The sequence below is a fragment of the Cicer arietinum genome, chromosome 3 (genome assembly GCF_000331145.2).
Source record: "Cicer arietinum cultivar CDC Frontier isolate Library 1 chromosome 3, Cicar.CDCFrontier_v2.0, whole genome shotgun sequence".
NCBI lineage: Eukaryota > Viridiplantae > Streptophyta > Magnoliopsida > Fabales > Fabaceae > Cicer > Cicer arietinum.
Genome location: NC_021162.2, coordinates 16,943,242 through 16,959,380, shown reverse-complemented (window position 1 = coordinate 16,959,380; position 16,139 = coordinate 16,943,242). Strand labels below are relative to the sequence as shown.

Sequence of the window (16,139 nt, the reverse complement as noted above, 5' to 3'; positions counted from 1 at the left end):
GAAATATTAGATTTATATAAAATTATGTATATTTAATCATTAATATATTATCTCGGTTAGTTAAGTTGATTATTTATGTTAGTTTTTACTAAACAAATAGTAACTTTTGCTAAATGGACATTTAAAGTGAAAAAGATGAAACTAGAACGAAACTAAAAAAAATAAATTAAGGTACATAAAATGAAAAATAGTTTTTCTATGTTTTTTTTTTCTCTTATTCCACAATTTAAGATTAATTTTTCTTTTCTTTTTTTTAATCATTCTTCGTTTGTATAATTTTCTATTTTTAAAAAATGTCTTAAAAATCTCAAAGTTAATCATTCAAATACCAACATCTCTAATTAGTATCAATATCAAAATTCACACTATGTTTAACCTTTTTATTAAATTCAATTACTCTTTACTTGTTAGTCTCTCTCCCACTAGTGCAACTTATGTCTTACTTTTTTTGTTTATTCAGTAACAACAAGACAAATTATGTTAGTTATAAATCAACAAAAACTATTAACAACAATGATATATTTAATTAATAAAATCATCATTCAACAAATAAACAATATCATTAATTGATTTCTCTAAATAATATTACATTGACTCAATGAACAATGTAATTGTTTATTGGTTGAGTCATAATTTTGTTAGTGAAATGAATCGTTGTTGTTGATAATTTATTTTTTATGAGTAAAATGATCATAAGTTGTCTTGTTGTCAATGAACAAGCAAAAAAGTAATGTACTAGTTGAGAGAGAGGGGTAAAGGAAGTCATGGAGTTCAATATGAAAATAATGAATCTTAAATTGAAGGAGAATAAGAGAAAAAAAACTATGTTTTATTTTTAGTCTTTTAACTTAGTTTTATTTAGTCCTATATCTTCTTTTCTAAGTAAGTAAAAGTGAATGTTTTTTTTTAACAAAAACTAATGAAAATCTCAAATTGACTAAGAGGAGTATTTTTTTTATACAATAATAGTGTAAATATTTTTTACACTGACAATTATCTCAATCATCGAATAATTTATATATTTGTTAGTAGTAAAATAAATAAACAAATGTCCACAAACTCTGATGTAAATGATAGATATTGATATTATTAAATTTGATCGTGTTTGAAATAATAGAATTTACAAAATAATAAACAAATATAGAGTAGTATCAATTTAGTCCATTTTTTATATTTTTTTTATGGTACCTTGGTAATACTGTATGATTTGTCTTTATTTATATATATATATATATATATATATATATATATTTTTTTTTTCATATATAAATTAAGATGTTGTTTATTTTGCTTGTCAGAAAAATAAACCATTCAACGAAAGCCACCACCTGCCGGTGACGCACCCACTCGTGACGGTAGTGTTTCTCTCAGGGTTTACCTCAACAACAACAACAAGAAATAAAACTCGTCGTTGTTCAATTCAATCCAGATTTTCGATTCGTTGATTCCGAAATCGAAAGGAGGAACAACAACAAAAAAACGCCAAATCGATAATCTCTAATTCCTTTTTCTTGTTGCAATTTTCGCACAATTTGATTTTAACTTATTGGATTAACGCGTTTCGATTTTCGATTAACGCGTTTCTCGATTCAAGGTTACTGTTACATAGGTTGATTTGCGATTGGATTTGCGTGTCCTTGCAAACAATCATATCATGACTCAGGTTCTGCTCTCATTTTATTTCTTTGTTTTTTCTCATTCAATTTTATTTGCTTATAAATCTTAATATCTAGTTTTGTTATGTGTTTTTTCCTGAAATAATGATGATTATAATGATAATTATGATTATGATGATAATGAGGATGATTATGTTTATGATGATTGTGACAGGCTGTGGAAGTATTGAATCGGTATGGAACGGATCTGGTAGGAGAAGGGAGAGGTTCAGATTCGGAGTGTTTAGCAGGTTTTGAGTGTTTTCTGAACATTGTGAGGGCACTGGGAATGGGATCTTGTATATCTGAGGTTGGTGCTGGTGGTTCACCTCCTCTGCTATCTTATTTGCCGGAATCGAATGTAGATGGTGGGAAGAGAAGAAGGTTAAGGGGTTCTTCTTCCTTTGATTATAAAATACCTGGGAGAATGTTTTTAAATGGGTCAAGTGATATTGCTTCTATGTATTGTAAGCAAGGTAGAAAAGGAATTAACCAAGATGCTATGCTTGTTTGGGAGGTTTGTTCTATTTATTCTCTTTTAGGTTATATTAAATTGTTGTTGTTGTTGCTTTAAGAGTTAAAAATTTCTCTGTTGCAAAGGTTTTTGTTGTTGAGAATAGGTTTATCATGTGTGTGCTTGTTACAATTTTTTTTTATAATAACCATGTTGGCCTATAAGCAATTTTTTTGGACAAGTTAAACAATTATGGAAAAAGAAATCTGACAGCTATTTAATTGTTCTTTTGTTTTTTGAAAGTGAAAAGATTATGTATTTTAAAGTTGATCAAAGTTGAGAGTAGGTTTATAATGTCTGTGCTTGTTACAATTTTTTTTATAATAAACATGATGCCATATGAGCAATTTTTTTGGATAACTTAAACAGTTATGGAAAAAGAAATTTAGCATCTATTAAATTGTTCTTTTGTTTTTGAAAGTGAAAAAGTTATGTATTTTAAAGTTGATCAAAGTTGAGATTGAGAGTAGGTTGTCATGTCTGTGCTTGTTCCAAGTTTTGAAGATAAGCATGTTGGCTTATGAGCGATTTTGGATAACTTAAACAATTATGGAAAAATAAATTTAACATGTATTAAATTGTTTTTTTGTTTTTGAAAGTGAAAAAGTTATGTATTTTAAAGTTGATCAATGTTGAGAGTAGGTTTATATCATGTGGGTGTTTGTTACAAAATTTTGAAAATAAACATGATGGCCTATGAGTTATTTTGGATAAGTTAAACAATTATGAAAAAATAAATATTAAAAGAATCTTTAATTTCTATAATAGTTTTTTGGATAAATTGGAATTAACTATTGTATCTCTCATTTTTGTTCAAGTTCTCTCATTTACCATAACATGTCCATGAATATGTATATAGCCTTATTTTAATTGAAAACCCAAACTGGGCCGGTTTATAGTTTATATTCTATTATCGCGTTTATTGTTTTTACCTTTTCAGCTTAGATCAAGTGTCAATGGAGTTTTGTTCTCTTTTGGAATGAAAAATATCAGTTGCTTTTGGCTTTGGAATATAGGGCCTTCACTTAATGAATGTGTTATTGCATGTGTCTGATCATTACTTCTGTTGATTTTGCTTCCCAACAATGTTTCTCTATCTTCTTAAGCTTTTGGTAGTTTCTTTTCATGTCACCAATTTAGTATAACCAATATCATACCCTTTTTTGCTTTACAGTAGACATTGCCTCATCCATCTTTACCACCTACCATAGTTTTAATATCTCATTAACTTTACAATATAATAGTTTATCTATTATTCAGATGGTTTACTAATAGTTTGGTTCTTATTATTTCCACTAAGATTTATGGTATATATGTTAGTTATGTGTTTGAAACTACGGTCCTTTTCATATTGCAGAACTTTTGTTCAAATGAGGACACCATTTTTTGTGGTGTTTTTGATGGTCATGGACCTTATGGCCATAGGGTTGCGAAGAAAGTTAGGGATTCTTTCCCTTTAAAGCTTAGTGCACAATGGGATTTCCATCGTAAGAATAAAGATGGATTCAGTAATCATAATGGTGCAGCCACAAGTTATACTTCTGAAGAGCAAACTCGACTGGTTGAAGAGAAACCCAGTCATTCTGATCATGAGTTTGATGGAACAAATGCTATCTTGACACTAAGAGAATCTTTTTTGAAGGCTAGTAAGATTATGGACAAAGAACTGAAACTGCATCCTGATATTGATTGCTTTTGCAGTGGGACTACAGCAGTTACCTTGATCAAGCAGGTAAGCAACATAAACAACAACAGAATGTTCTCTATATAGTTTCCTTATTTGCTTAACACTTTGTTTCTAATCTTAATGTTCTTTTAGGGACTGAATCTTGTTGTTGGAAATGTGGGGGATTCAAGAGCTGTATTAGGAACCCGAGATCATGAGGATTCTCTTATTGCTGTTCAGTTGACTATCGACCTTAAGCCTAATCTTCCAAGTATCTCTCTCTCTCTCTCTCTCTCCTAAACCCTTCAGTGTGTGTGTTTTACTGTTTTCTGAATTAACTTGGTGAAGTACATTGAAGAACACCACCTCTTTATGCCCTCAAATCAACAGATTGAACACCATTGACTTATGAAAGATAATTCTTAATAGCCAAACTTTATTGTTCAATAATGCTTATTTGTTTCCATAGTTCAATCAGATTAGCTTATCTATATGTGTTTTGATGTATGATTTGCACTTGATTTCACATAGAGGAAGAAGAGAGGATTAGGCTCCGCAAAGGAAGAGTTTTTTCCCTTCCGAATGAACACGAGGTACCTCGAGTTTGGCTGCCTAATACTGATTTCCCAGGTCTGGCCATGGCACGGGCTTTTGGAGACTTTTGCCTAAAGGACTTTGGATTGATTTCTGTTCCAGATGTCTCATATCACCGCCTTACAGAGAAGGATGAATTTGTTGTGTTAGCAACTGATGGGGTAAGGCCTATCATATTTGCTGAAACTAATTCCTTTCAAGATCATATGTAGCTAATTCTAGAATGCACTTGACTTTAAATGGTTTTATACTGCTGCATGCATAGTATGTTTAGATAACCAAAGTTGATTGCATTTTAAAATGATCTCTTACTGTTTAGGCAAACCACATAAATGATTAACACATATTTATAGACAAAACATGTTCATACTTCACCTATTTGGAACTGGAATTTGTAGAATTGTTGGGATTTAATGAACTCATGCCATTTCCATCAATATATTGATTTACCTTTGAGTAATGCTATAAATTGCGAAAGCATAAGTAACTAAGTTTGATGAAGTTATAAAAAAAAAAACTGACCAAACACAGGTTAAGAGGTAATATAAAATTTGTTGAAGGATAAAAAGGTAATCATGTCTAAATGGCAGTATATTTCTTGCCTTTTGTTAAAAAAGCTGTCATACCAATGAGCATTAGTTAGTCTTTACCTTTTTGGTTCTCCTGGTAGTAAGTTTTGGCACTCTAATTAATCCCTCATGTTCCAAATTCTTTAACCTTTGAAAATATATACTCTCCCAAATTGTCCTATGCCTTGAAATTTTCTTACACTTTCTACACCTAATTGGGTTATAAAATATTATCTGCTGTTAAAATATATTAGGTGGAAAACAATTCACTTCCTTTTGTAATTTGTAATTAAAGGAGAACTTTTATTTAGAAGGAAAAATGTACACAATTATATTACAATTTTCTGAACCCTGGAAAAAGTTGTTGGAAACAATTTTAACTAAATGCAACCTAAATACATGCATGTCACCTGAAAGTTCTGGCATTCTGCCCCAATATACAGTATACATTGTTCCTTGCCATTGGAGAGAAAGTAGGGTGCACCCATTATGGAGTCTTTATCTTGGGTAGTTTGAAGTTTGGACATGTGTAAAGAAGACTCGTGGGGGCACCAAGGTTAGATCAAATGGAGGATGGTCCAAAAGACAAATATAAGCCAAATAATTGCTTTAAATGGTCTACCATTAGACAGCAAATCATGATAGATAGACCATTATGGCATTGTTTGATTCATGTAATAGACTTATCTAGTAGGCCAAAGGATTTAGTTGTTGTTTCCCTCTTCCATAGTTGTTTGTTTCATATGAAATATTTGGATTGTTTCAAACTATTCATGATTCTTCCATGCAGATTTGGGATGTTTTATCAAACGAAGAAGTTGTGGAAATTGTGGCATCTGCGCCGCGGCCTACTGCTGCTCGATTACTGGTTGAGTCGGCTGTTCATGGTTGGAGGACAAAATTCCCTTTCTGTAAGGTTGACGATTGTGCTGCAGTGTGCCTCTTCTTAGATTCAAATTCAGAATCCAAGGCAGAACATACCACAGACAAATCGATGCCTCTACCAGAAGCATCAACCGACCTAGTCGATCAATCACCTCTACCTGGTGAGAAAGGAATCGGAACAGAAGCCGAAAAACAGCAGGGGTAGCATAGCTTTTGTGCTATATCTCTTCCCAAACCTTTGTTTTATTGAGAAGTTTGGGATACTTGTGCTATATATAGCAGTCAGTCAAAGAGAGTCATTGTTTTGATGATTTATTTTTTGGTAGTTTTTCTGCCAATATTCTTTTCATTATTTATCTTTGTCATTTCCTTGGACAGTACTTGATGGGTGGGGGTTGGAGGAGTTTCTATGTATGTTTTTGCATCCGGAGGAAAAGGGGTACCGGGCTTATTTTTATTGCTAGAGGTCATTTTTCCTTCTCTGTATAGTTGATTTGGACTTTTTGTAAATCCAAGTCTCTATCCGTCATTTTTATTTGCATCATCATTTGTTAGTTGTATTTTTCCAATTTAGACATTAAGCTAGAACTTACAAAAATTGGATTTATATGGGTAAGTGAACTTCTAAGTCAGGTTTTTTCTTTACTTCATGTTATGCTGAGCTCAAGTTTTGAATTGTTAATTGTGAAGTATTATGAAGATGCTGATACTGTGCGAAGCTAACCTTCTTTTTTCTTGTAATTTTTTCAAAGGTTGTCGTTAATGTAGATAGTAGTTTATTTGCATTTGATTAATTAAAGTTTGTCTTCGAAGGAGTAGCTAATTTACATTTAATTAAAACCATTAGTATCTGATCATAACTCAAAAAACTAATTAAAAAAACTACGCAATAATAATTTTTTTTTAAATAAGAAACGATTTATCAAATACCATTCAAAACAAGTATAATGAAGTATACAATATAAAATTGCAATTTTAATGAAAACTTAATTATAGACGAGTATTTCTGAATTAGAGTAAACAAGTAATTAATAATTTAATAGTCAGCAATAATGTTTCCAGCATACTGTTTTATTCATTTGAATTTGAATATGGTAAAGGGTTTTATTGTTAACAAAATAAAAGAAATAGTTACCTTGGTACAAAATTAGTGGGTTACACTATCTTGATGAGTTATATTTATCATTCCAATTGAGTTGTTAGTTTTAGTTATACATTTGATTTGACATAGAAACCCGTGCCAGAAACCATAGTCTGATAACATATACAATTTTTTGACAAGTCTAATAACATAAAAATTAGTAAGCTATTGTAATATACAGATTCCTTGAAATCACATTTACAAATCATGGAGTTACTTCAGTGTTGATTTCTCTCAGAGCACTTTTATGTTATTTCTATTTTCAATTACTTTAACCAAAATTTTGACTTTGGTTTATATGTATTAGTCATTCCATTTCAATAAAGCAACCTGTGAAGTAGAACACTTAAAAATAAGATTGTCACGCAGTTGATATTTAGAGCGCAAGAGGAAGAAATATAGTGGGAACCCACTAAATGAACTGTTCCTGTCCTTTCATCCCTGACTTTAATACTTGATGAACCTGAGATACAGCATAGAAATATTAGTAAATGAATAGTTATATATAAGACAAAATAAGGCAAGTAATTCAAAAATGTTTTCTCATTTTCTTGTGGTTAGAAATGTTGGTCTACCATGGACTATCTGTGATAGTGTGGTACATGGTAGAATGTGTCACATTTTGATTCTCAAGTTGCAAATCATTGAGGACTTGTTAGGATTGGTTTATTTGTTTATCTACCAGCATAACCACTTATGAGATTGTTTGGGAGAAAGTACGAAAATAACTTATAACATGTCCATATACTATTTGTTTATCTACCATCATAACCACTTACGAGATTGTTTGGGAGAAAGTACGAAAATAACTTATAACATGTCCATATACTGTTTTAAGCTTATTTCCATAAGCTCTCTATAATAGCTTATGAAAATAATTTAAAGTTTAAATAAAAACGGTTTGACTTTATTTTATCTTTTATTATAAACATAACTTAACATATGCATTTATATGATAAACGCTTATCGTATAAGCGCTTGATTAAGTTGTTTATCTAAATTGAAAGTTAAACACGATGACTTTGGAGAATGATGTACACTTGTTTAGCACAAGCAAGAACACTACTCTAACATGTAAGCAAGTAACTAGAAAATGGGTAAAATGAAAATGTATAATTCATTATTCAGCACTTGGCATAGCATAAAATAAAACTGAGAAAACCATTAAATATAACACTGCAGAAAACACAAAAGACTTGCATGATGGCATAATGCATTACCCATAAAAATTTGAGAAAAAAATAAAAAAAAATAATAATTAAAATGCCAGAAAAAAATAAAGAAATATTAAAACAACACTCACAGTTGTACTCTGTCCATCCAATAACCTGATTTTCAAGGTCATAAAAGACAAGTTTATTTGAAAGCACCAAATCTGCAACAAATAGAAATAGAAGTGAATCAGCAACGTAAGATGAACCCCTCCAACAAATAAGAATACAATCATATGTATACACCATTCTGATCTCAAACGGGAAGTATGTATAAAGATGTTCATGCAAGCTACCATTAAAGTTACATTACATATAATATAAGGCTAATTAATGGATTTTTCGGTGAATTCAAAAGCTTCACTAAATAATAAAAGTTAGAAGCGTTACTCAACAAACTAGTGGTATATCGCCTAATTGGCATCCACAAAGGTTTCAAGAGATTACCTCCCAATAAGGTCATATTCTTACTATCTCTTGATTGTGACCCACTATTTTGCCAACCAATACACCAGAGTTCTTCCTGCAGAGATGGCACGTCATTAATTAATTTTAATATGTGGATCATGAATGTTAAATTCGTAGACATACAAAAATAATTATTGGGAAGTATAAAATGGAGGAGGCACATGCTTTCACATGGAAAACATGAGGAAGAACAAGAGATAAGATTGATGTCACTGGAATTTGAACCATGGGAGAAGCAAGAAATTCCACTGATTTTGTTTCAAAGCTATAACTGAAACTTCTCAGATACAGCACATAAGAAAAATTACTCATCTATTGTTAGGTACTGGGTTTGGGCTTAAAGCCCAACTAATGTGCTGAATAGAGGAGTTGGTTACTTTTGCTGACGTGTCTAGTTGTTATAGAGGAATGACATTTATATAAAGAATAGGGATAGCAAGAAAGAAGGCATTGAGTATCATTTTGTTAGAAACCTTATGGTTTGGGCAGAGAGAGAAATGTCTCTTCTCTGAGGAGCTTTTGCTCTCGGGTTACAGTGGATTTTCCATTTGTAATACATCTATTTTCAGTTAATAATACAATTTCTTCTTCTTTCTAATTTTGGGTTCCTATCATCTATGGTTCTAATAATACCAACCACAAGAATGAGACAAAATTCAAATGAGATTGTGACCATATCATTTTGTGAATATTCGCATTGCCAACAATAGGGATGCTTATTTATAAAAAAAGACCACAAGATCAGTGATTTTTCTTTATGGATATGAAAATTAGGAGTTTACTCAGTCCTCGAGAAAAAAGAAGGTAAGATATCCACAGAAACAACATTCTAGATAAAAAGAAAATGGAAATAAAAAAGAATGTAACAAGGCTTACAAGTCTGTCACACAAAAGGTACTGGACTAAACAATGAATCAGAGGGGCAAAACGGCTACATAGTTGAAATACAATAGATTTCAAATAAACAAGAAATGCCAACAGAACTACAAGTTTAAAAAGTACATTGGAGATCAAGAATAAAGAAAAGGATTGGAAGTTTTCTAGAGACTAAAATAAATTAGGCTCAAAAAACATATTCATACAAAAGTATTTTTAGGTGAACATTGTCAAAGGTAAAACCATTCACCCAAAAGTGTCTTTAAAATGTTTCGGATTTCAGAAAGAGTACATGTTCTACAGCTCATCATACTATATAAATTGCCAGTATAAAACTGACATCAATGTTTGTAGAAAATTGTAGTTGGAGTGCAATTGAGTACAATCTCAGACAGAAAGCGTCTGCAAAACTTAAGAAACGGATAACAGCCATGACGTATTAGCAAAATATATAACGAAAGAAAACAGTTATGATAGGTCCCAAAACAAGCCCAATTAACTTCTGAAAACCATAACAATAAAGATGTACGGGGATTTTCTAAATACTTACAGAAATAAATAAATAATCGTGTGGATAAACCTTCAAGGAGAGTCCATTTTCAAAATAAAAGGTGATATTTGGAAATCCATCATCAACACTGCATCATAAAATCAAATAGCTGTAACACATCTGAATGGAGCTCATACTGACATAAAAGCATAGATTATGCAACGGGGGAAGTCCAGTTATAGAAGCACTACATACTTATATGAAAGCTAGTAAATTAAACCAACCAAATAATATAATTTCAGAAACTTCATGAAAGGTGTCGTTACATTATCACAAAACCATCAGCAGTTGGTGTATTAGAACTATGAGAACCATGTGACACAAGTTTATGGTTACTGGTCAGAAAATTATGTAGATTACGCCTTTAGAAAAGATTATATCAAAAAATGCTTTTTTCTTACAATCACAGTTGATAACTGTGCCAGAGACAAATGCTTTTTACCTAATTAATTAACTGTCCCTTTGCTTAAGTTTATATCATAAATAAAATTAAAAAAGGCTATCTAAATAATTTATGATTATCAGATAAGATTTTCAAAATAGATAAAGCAAAACATAAAAAAGTTCATTGTTAGCAGTGTTCTAAAAAACTATTAAGAGCTGTGTTGCTTTGACACAAAATGGGACAACAAAATTCAACAACAATTTAGATGGTTAATGCAAGTATATAGTGAATTATGTTCAGTAGATGGTTAATGCAAGTATATAGTGAATTATGTTCAGTAGATGGTTAATGGATATAACAAGGTATGACAATTCATTCACTAAATATAATTAACCACGATTTTGAACGTCATTAGTCATGATTTTCATGTATGTATTTGAACACAAATCTAGTTAATGGATATAATGTATATTTGAACACCTGAAAATCAAGTATATGTGAACACAATTTGAATGACTAATGGATATCATGTATACTTGAACACCTGAAAATTGTGGTTAATGACGTTTAAAACCATGGTTAATTATGTCCAGTGGATAATTGTTGTCAAACTTTGTTGTCAAATTTGTGTCAAAATATAATTTCTCTTTCTGAAAAGGAGCACTAAAAGAAGCTATGTCATAAAGGCACGTTTTCCAAAGCTTATTCAAATGCACCCTACATCAGTGTCATTTTTGTATACTTCAATCAGAGTAGTTATAAAGGATAATAAAAGCATAAGATTCAGCCTAACTGAATCTGTTGGCACTTCACGAATTATAGTTACATAACCAATCATGAAAGGTTCTGGAATCAGTACATTATGATTACAGAACCTATTCTGTTACACCCTATAAAAACATACCAGTGTATTTGATGTCAATGACATCACAAGCACAAAATTCAAATCTCACCCTCGAACAGAAATCATAAAAAAAATTTAAACCAACACTGTAAAATCAGCTACAGGAATATAAGAATGTAACAAGAAATTTCAGACTGAACAATGAATACTTTGTCCTACAGTGAAAAGATAGGAATGTAAAATGTAAACTACCAAAACAGTGAAAACACATATGCTTCAATCAACAGTGAAGATATGCATGCATACATTTTCTTTTCAGACATGTGTTTCGAGAAAGAAAGATTATGGTAAATCCCTAGTTTAGTACAAGGGTTAGTGAATGCATGTGATGCATCATACCTTCCAGAATATTGAAAGCATGTATACTCGTCATGGAGAGTCTGAACCTTTAAGTCAGGTTGCTGAGAAATTATCTAAGAGAAAGAAGCTGAAACTTTACATACAATTGTTACATAATTTTACAAATCATTACTCACTTATATACCTTATATATTAGTGGCTGATAGATCTCGTCAGGTAGATAGGCCAAGGTTGTTCCACTGTCAATTATTGTGCCTTTTCTGTCTCGTTGCTCAGATGCATCTGTTGAGAGATTAAGGAAAGTATGGCCAATTTGAACCGCCGTCATATTGACACTGTAATGTGGCCTAAAATAGATTTTAAAATGTCAGATATCTCAAAACTAACATCTAAATTGAGGACAGGCTGGGTTGGAGATTCATATGTTGCTCACATGATAATTGATAAGACATACATATATATACTCTTCTGGCACTAGTACAGATCATCAAATTATTTGCACAGCATATAGAATCAGAATGTTCCAACATATACATGACAGGAAAACTTAAAAGATGCTATCCCCAAAGGAGTAATAAATGACACAATGAGAATAAATAATGTCATTCAGAAATGTAGTAAACAAATGGCATACTGGTCAGGTAATAACGGAGTCGTGTTCACTTTAGGTTGTACAACATGCCCAATCGCAAATATACCGCCACCATTTACTCCATTTAAGCAATGAGCAAACATCTTTTTCACTTTGCCAGAAGAAGAAAGTTGTGAAATCATTGAATAATTAGCTTTTCCAAATCCAAGAATCCCATCAAGTGCTTCTTCGTTTGTATAACTTAGATCTCCAGATTGTCTAGCACCACACCTGCAAAACAGAAAAACTCATTTTAAATTGGTCAGATAAAAACCAAATATATTTCAATACACAAAGTTAACAAACATAAGAAGAATCCCTAGGAAAATTTAATAGCAATGAAAAATTAAAACCAAATATATTTCAATAAATTGGTCACATAGAGAATTCTTAATAGCAATAAAAAATTAAATTTAAGCACAGAAATTGTATTAACGGAAGCTATTATCATTTAGGATTGCCTAACAACGCTGAAACAAAGGAAACTATTTTTCAGGAAAGAGTTGCTGTTGATACATTCTTTGACTGCCCATGGCTTGAATTCACATTTTTTTCATGCAGAGTTTATATTCAGCTTGAGTAGGACTCACATTTTACAACTTTGCTGATCAAATCAGAAGTACATTCCAGTTTGGAACACAGCAAAAGGAGGAATGGGAGAAGCGCAAGGATATAGATATCAATATCAATGTCAGCATTCTCGTTCTCAATCATATTTAACTGGAACGTGACCCATATCTCTAATAGAAGTTAAGTGTTTTCTCAGGCCCCGATATTGATTTTGTGAGAACTTGGACAAAACTTTATGCTTCTAAACAAAAGAAAATGTATATTCAACAGTTTTAGAAAGTTATACCTGTACTCATCTATACTTAAGTACAATCACTTTTTTTAAGACAGTATTCAGATATGAGCATTTATTCTATTGCATCTAAAGCAACTGGATAGAATACTATAAACATAGTTCACATACATGTGTAGATTCATGTCCATAAATTTTTGAGTCACGTGAAATTAACGTCCACTAACAGTAGCAGATCAAAAGAAAGAGACATCCATAAACATATAATAGCAAGCATTATTGTCATGACTAACTCACCCAAATATAACACTTCCATTAGCCGAGGCCGTTTTAAGGTCCCCAGACACTTGATCAAATAGTACAACATCCTTAACAAAGTAACCTGCAGTGGAGCTACCATCACCGTATATCTCCAGATATGGACAGGAATCATTACTACCAGTGCATCCAGACAGAAGACCCCCATTAATCTCTTTGCAGAGCTCTTGATCACACGGAACTAATTTACCAGACGAGGATTCCTTTATGTTGTAGAGCGTAAGGTCCATCTTTGATATCCCAAAAAAAATGTATGAATAAGAACATTAGTGTTGAGTCGAGGTTGTACTACCATAGGCACTCAAATCGTTATTTGGCAGGAAAACATAAAACAAACTATCTTGTCATCAAAAATATTTTTCCAAGGGTCAAATTATGATTCGAATCCTAAGAAAATTATTGTCAAGCACAAAACAACATTTATACACTATATCACCAAGTGTGTGATATGTGAGCTACTATTGTCTATTAATTTTTAAATTTTGCATTATACCAATACACATTGAACAAATGGAGATAGATACAGAAAGTAAAGGAACGCAGAGATGCTAGCACAGAAAGATAACCAACTCCAAATGGAGAGACTTCGAGTTGTATGTCTAAAATGAATCAAGAGTCAGACTATTATCTTCTCTCTGTAGTATGTACTCCTTATTCTAACCTTTTCTCCATTACTATTTCATTTGTACTCTTACTCTGATCTTCTTCATCTGCATTACTATCTTATGTGTACTCTGCTATCTCACCAACCGTTTGCCTTCCATTACTACTGCCCATAGTACTATTGTTAATAAGAGCACAATACTACACTAAGGCAGAAATCGTCATTGTCTTGATTTAGGTTCTGTTGGCACATAACAAACTTTTAATATCTTTAAGAGTTCAACAACTATATATTGACAGAATAACGTCTATTCATATCATCCACCCCTCTAAAACCCTCCAAAACCCAACTCTCAAACATACCCTTAGTGGTATTAATTAAGAATATACTTGAAAAAAATAAAAAAATTCTATTTAATAATTTGAAATGAGACTTATATTTAAATAGTGCCAAAACAATTTCTAAAAGAGCGAGCATTGAAAGAGGAACAGAGGGAGCAATAACTGAAAAAGAAGATGAAAGAGAAGCATACACCAAGGTTACTTTTGGTAGGACACTCTTTACATTGAATGCAATTAACCCACATCATATCAGTCCCAGTATCCACTTGTAAATAATAATCCCTCGAAGGAGTTCCAATTCCAATTTTAGCATAATAAAGCCTACAACACAAACACAACCTCACAATCAATCATCCAAAAAAAAAAAATCAGAAAAAGAACCGTCGACAATCAGAGTAAACCAATTTTACACGGAGAGTTAACAAGAATAATTGATTTTGTCATCTCATCATACAATTATAAAATAACAATACAATCAACGGCTCGCGTTGGTCGTATTCAAACTAACAGTGAATTAAACTAAAAAAAATATTCAAACACAATTTCACAATGAATTTTACAGACATTTAATAGGAAACATTGAATTTGTTATCTCACCACAAGATTGTAATTGACATACTAAAATAACACATAGTGCATTAAACTAAAAAAAATATTCACACAATTTCTCCATCAATTTTATTATACAATTGTAACTATCATCCTAAAATAGCTACACAATTGTAACTGCCGTGTTCGTCGTCAGTGTAAAACAGTTATAGCGAAGTTGCATGTCCATTAAACTCAAAAATTTCAAACACAATTTCGCAATAAATTATCAAATTTTTCAAAATAAAAAATGAAATAATTAGAAAAGAAATAAGGTTGCGAATAATGAAGAATTTGAAAGACGACTGACCCGACGGCATCGGGACGACCGGTTCCGCCTAAAGGAAGGTCGACGCCGGTGATGAGGGAGATTTGACGGCGGTAATCGTGAGCTTTGAGAACGGAGAGAGAACGTTGATCGCCGGAGAATTTGCATTTAACGTTGAAAACGCCGTGGTTGGCGCCAACGATGGAAATGGTAAGAATAAGAAGAAGAGTAAATAAAAGTGAGATTCTTCTGTTAATATTCATCGTCATCTTTAAATTGATTCTTTTATTTTTTTTTTTCCTTTCTGTTGTTCTGTTGTGTGTGTTTTTGGTGAGAATTGAAGAGTATTGTGTGGAGTGTGAGTGGAAGAGTGACCGTAACTTTAATGGAAATTTCTGAGTTTTTGCAATTGGAGAGTTCGAGTGTGGGGTCCACTAGTTGGGTTTCGAAACAGTTCAATTCATTTGGTGAGCGTCACTTTCACGGGTTCATTTGTAAAGCGGTGTTTCTGATATATAAGAATATTTAAAGGTACCTCACCGTAATTTGCTTTTAAAAAAAAAAATTGTAGTCTTTTATAAAATTTAAAATTTCATATTTAAATTTATAAAACACATACATTTTCTTCAATAGATTTTACAAACTATTTTTCAAATAGTTTTAAACTTTGTCAATATATATTATTAAATTTGATTACAACATTATAAAAAGTTTTTATATATAAAGAAAATCTCAATCAAAATTAAATTTTTAGATTTATATTTTCATTACTTTTATCTTGAGCTAACAAAAGATTTATATTTAATTCATCTGAAATTGAAAAAATTTAAATTTTGGTGAAGGAACCTTTTATTCTAAATATATTTGTA

At 31.5% G+C, this 16,139-nt stretch overlaps 2 protein-coding genes across 2 annotated transcripts; one reads left to right on the top strand and one right to left on the bottom strand.

Moving 5' to 3' along the window:
• The first annotated feature begins 1,292 nt into the window (after positions 1–1,292).
• LOC101491942 (probable protein phosphatase 2C 33) lies at positions 1,293–6,584 on the top strand. Its single transcript, XM_004491986.3, has 6 exons — positions 1,293–1,663; positions 1,831–2,172; positions 3,527–3,901; positions 3,989–4,106; positions 4,367–4,590; positions 5,789–6,584. Exons 1-6 carry the CDS (start codon positions 1,655–1,657, stop codon positions 6,086–6,088), a joined length of 1,368 nt encoding a protein of 455 aa, XP_004492043.1. The 5' UTR covers positions 1,293–1,654; the 3' UTR covers positions 6,089–6,584.
• A 537-nt stretch (positions 6,585–7,121) lies between these two features.
• LOC101491634 (aspartic proteinase 36) lies at positions 7,122–15,710 on the bottom strand. The gene is made up of 10 exons (XM_004491985.4): positions 15,313–15,710; positions 14,606–14,735; positions 13,449–13,699; positions 12,353–12,580; positions 11,903–12,065; positions 11,758–11,831; positions 10,130–10,217; positions 8,683–8,758; positions 8,328–8,399; positions 7,122–7,487 (listed from the first exon to the last, which is right to left on the bottom strand). The coding sequence occupies exons 1-10, from the start codon at positions 15,537–15,539 to the stop codon at positions 7,342–7,344; spliced, it is 1,455 nt and encodes a 484-aa protein (XP_004492042.1). The 5' UTR covers positions 15,540–15,710; the 3' UTR covers positions 7,122–7,341.
• Positions 15,711–16,139: the final 429 nt, after the last annotated feature.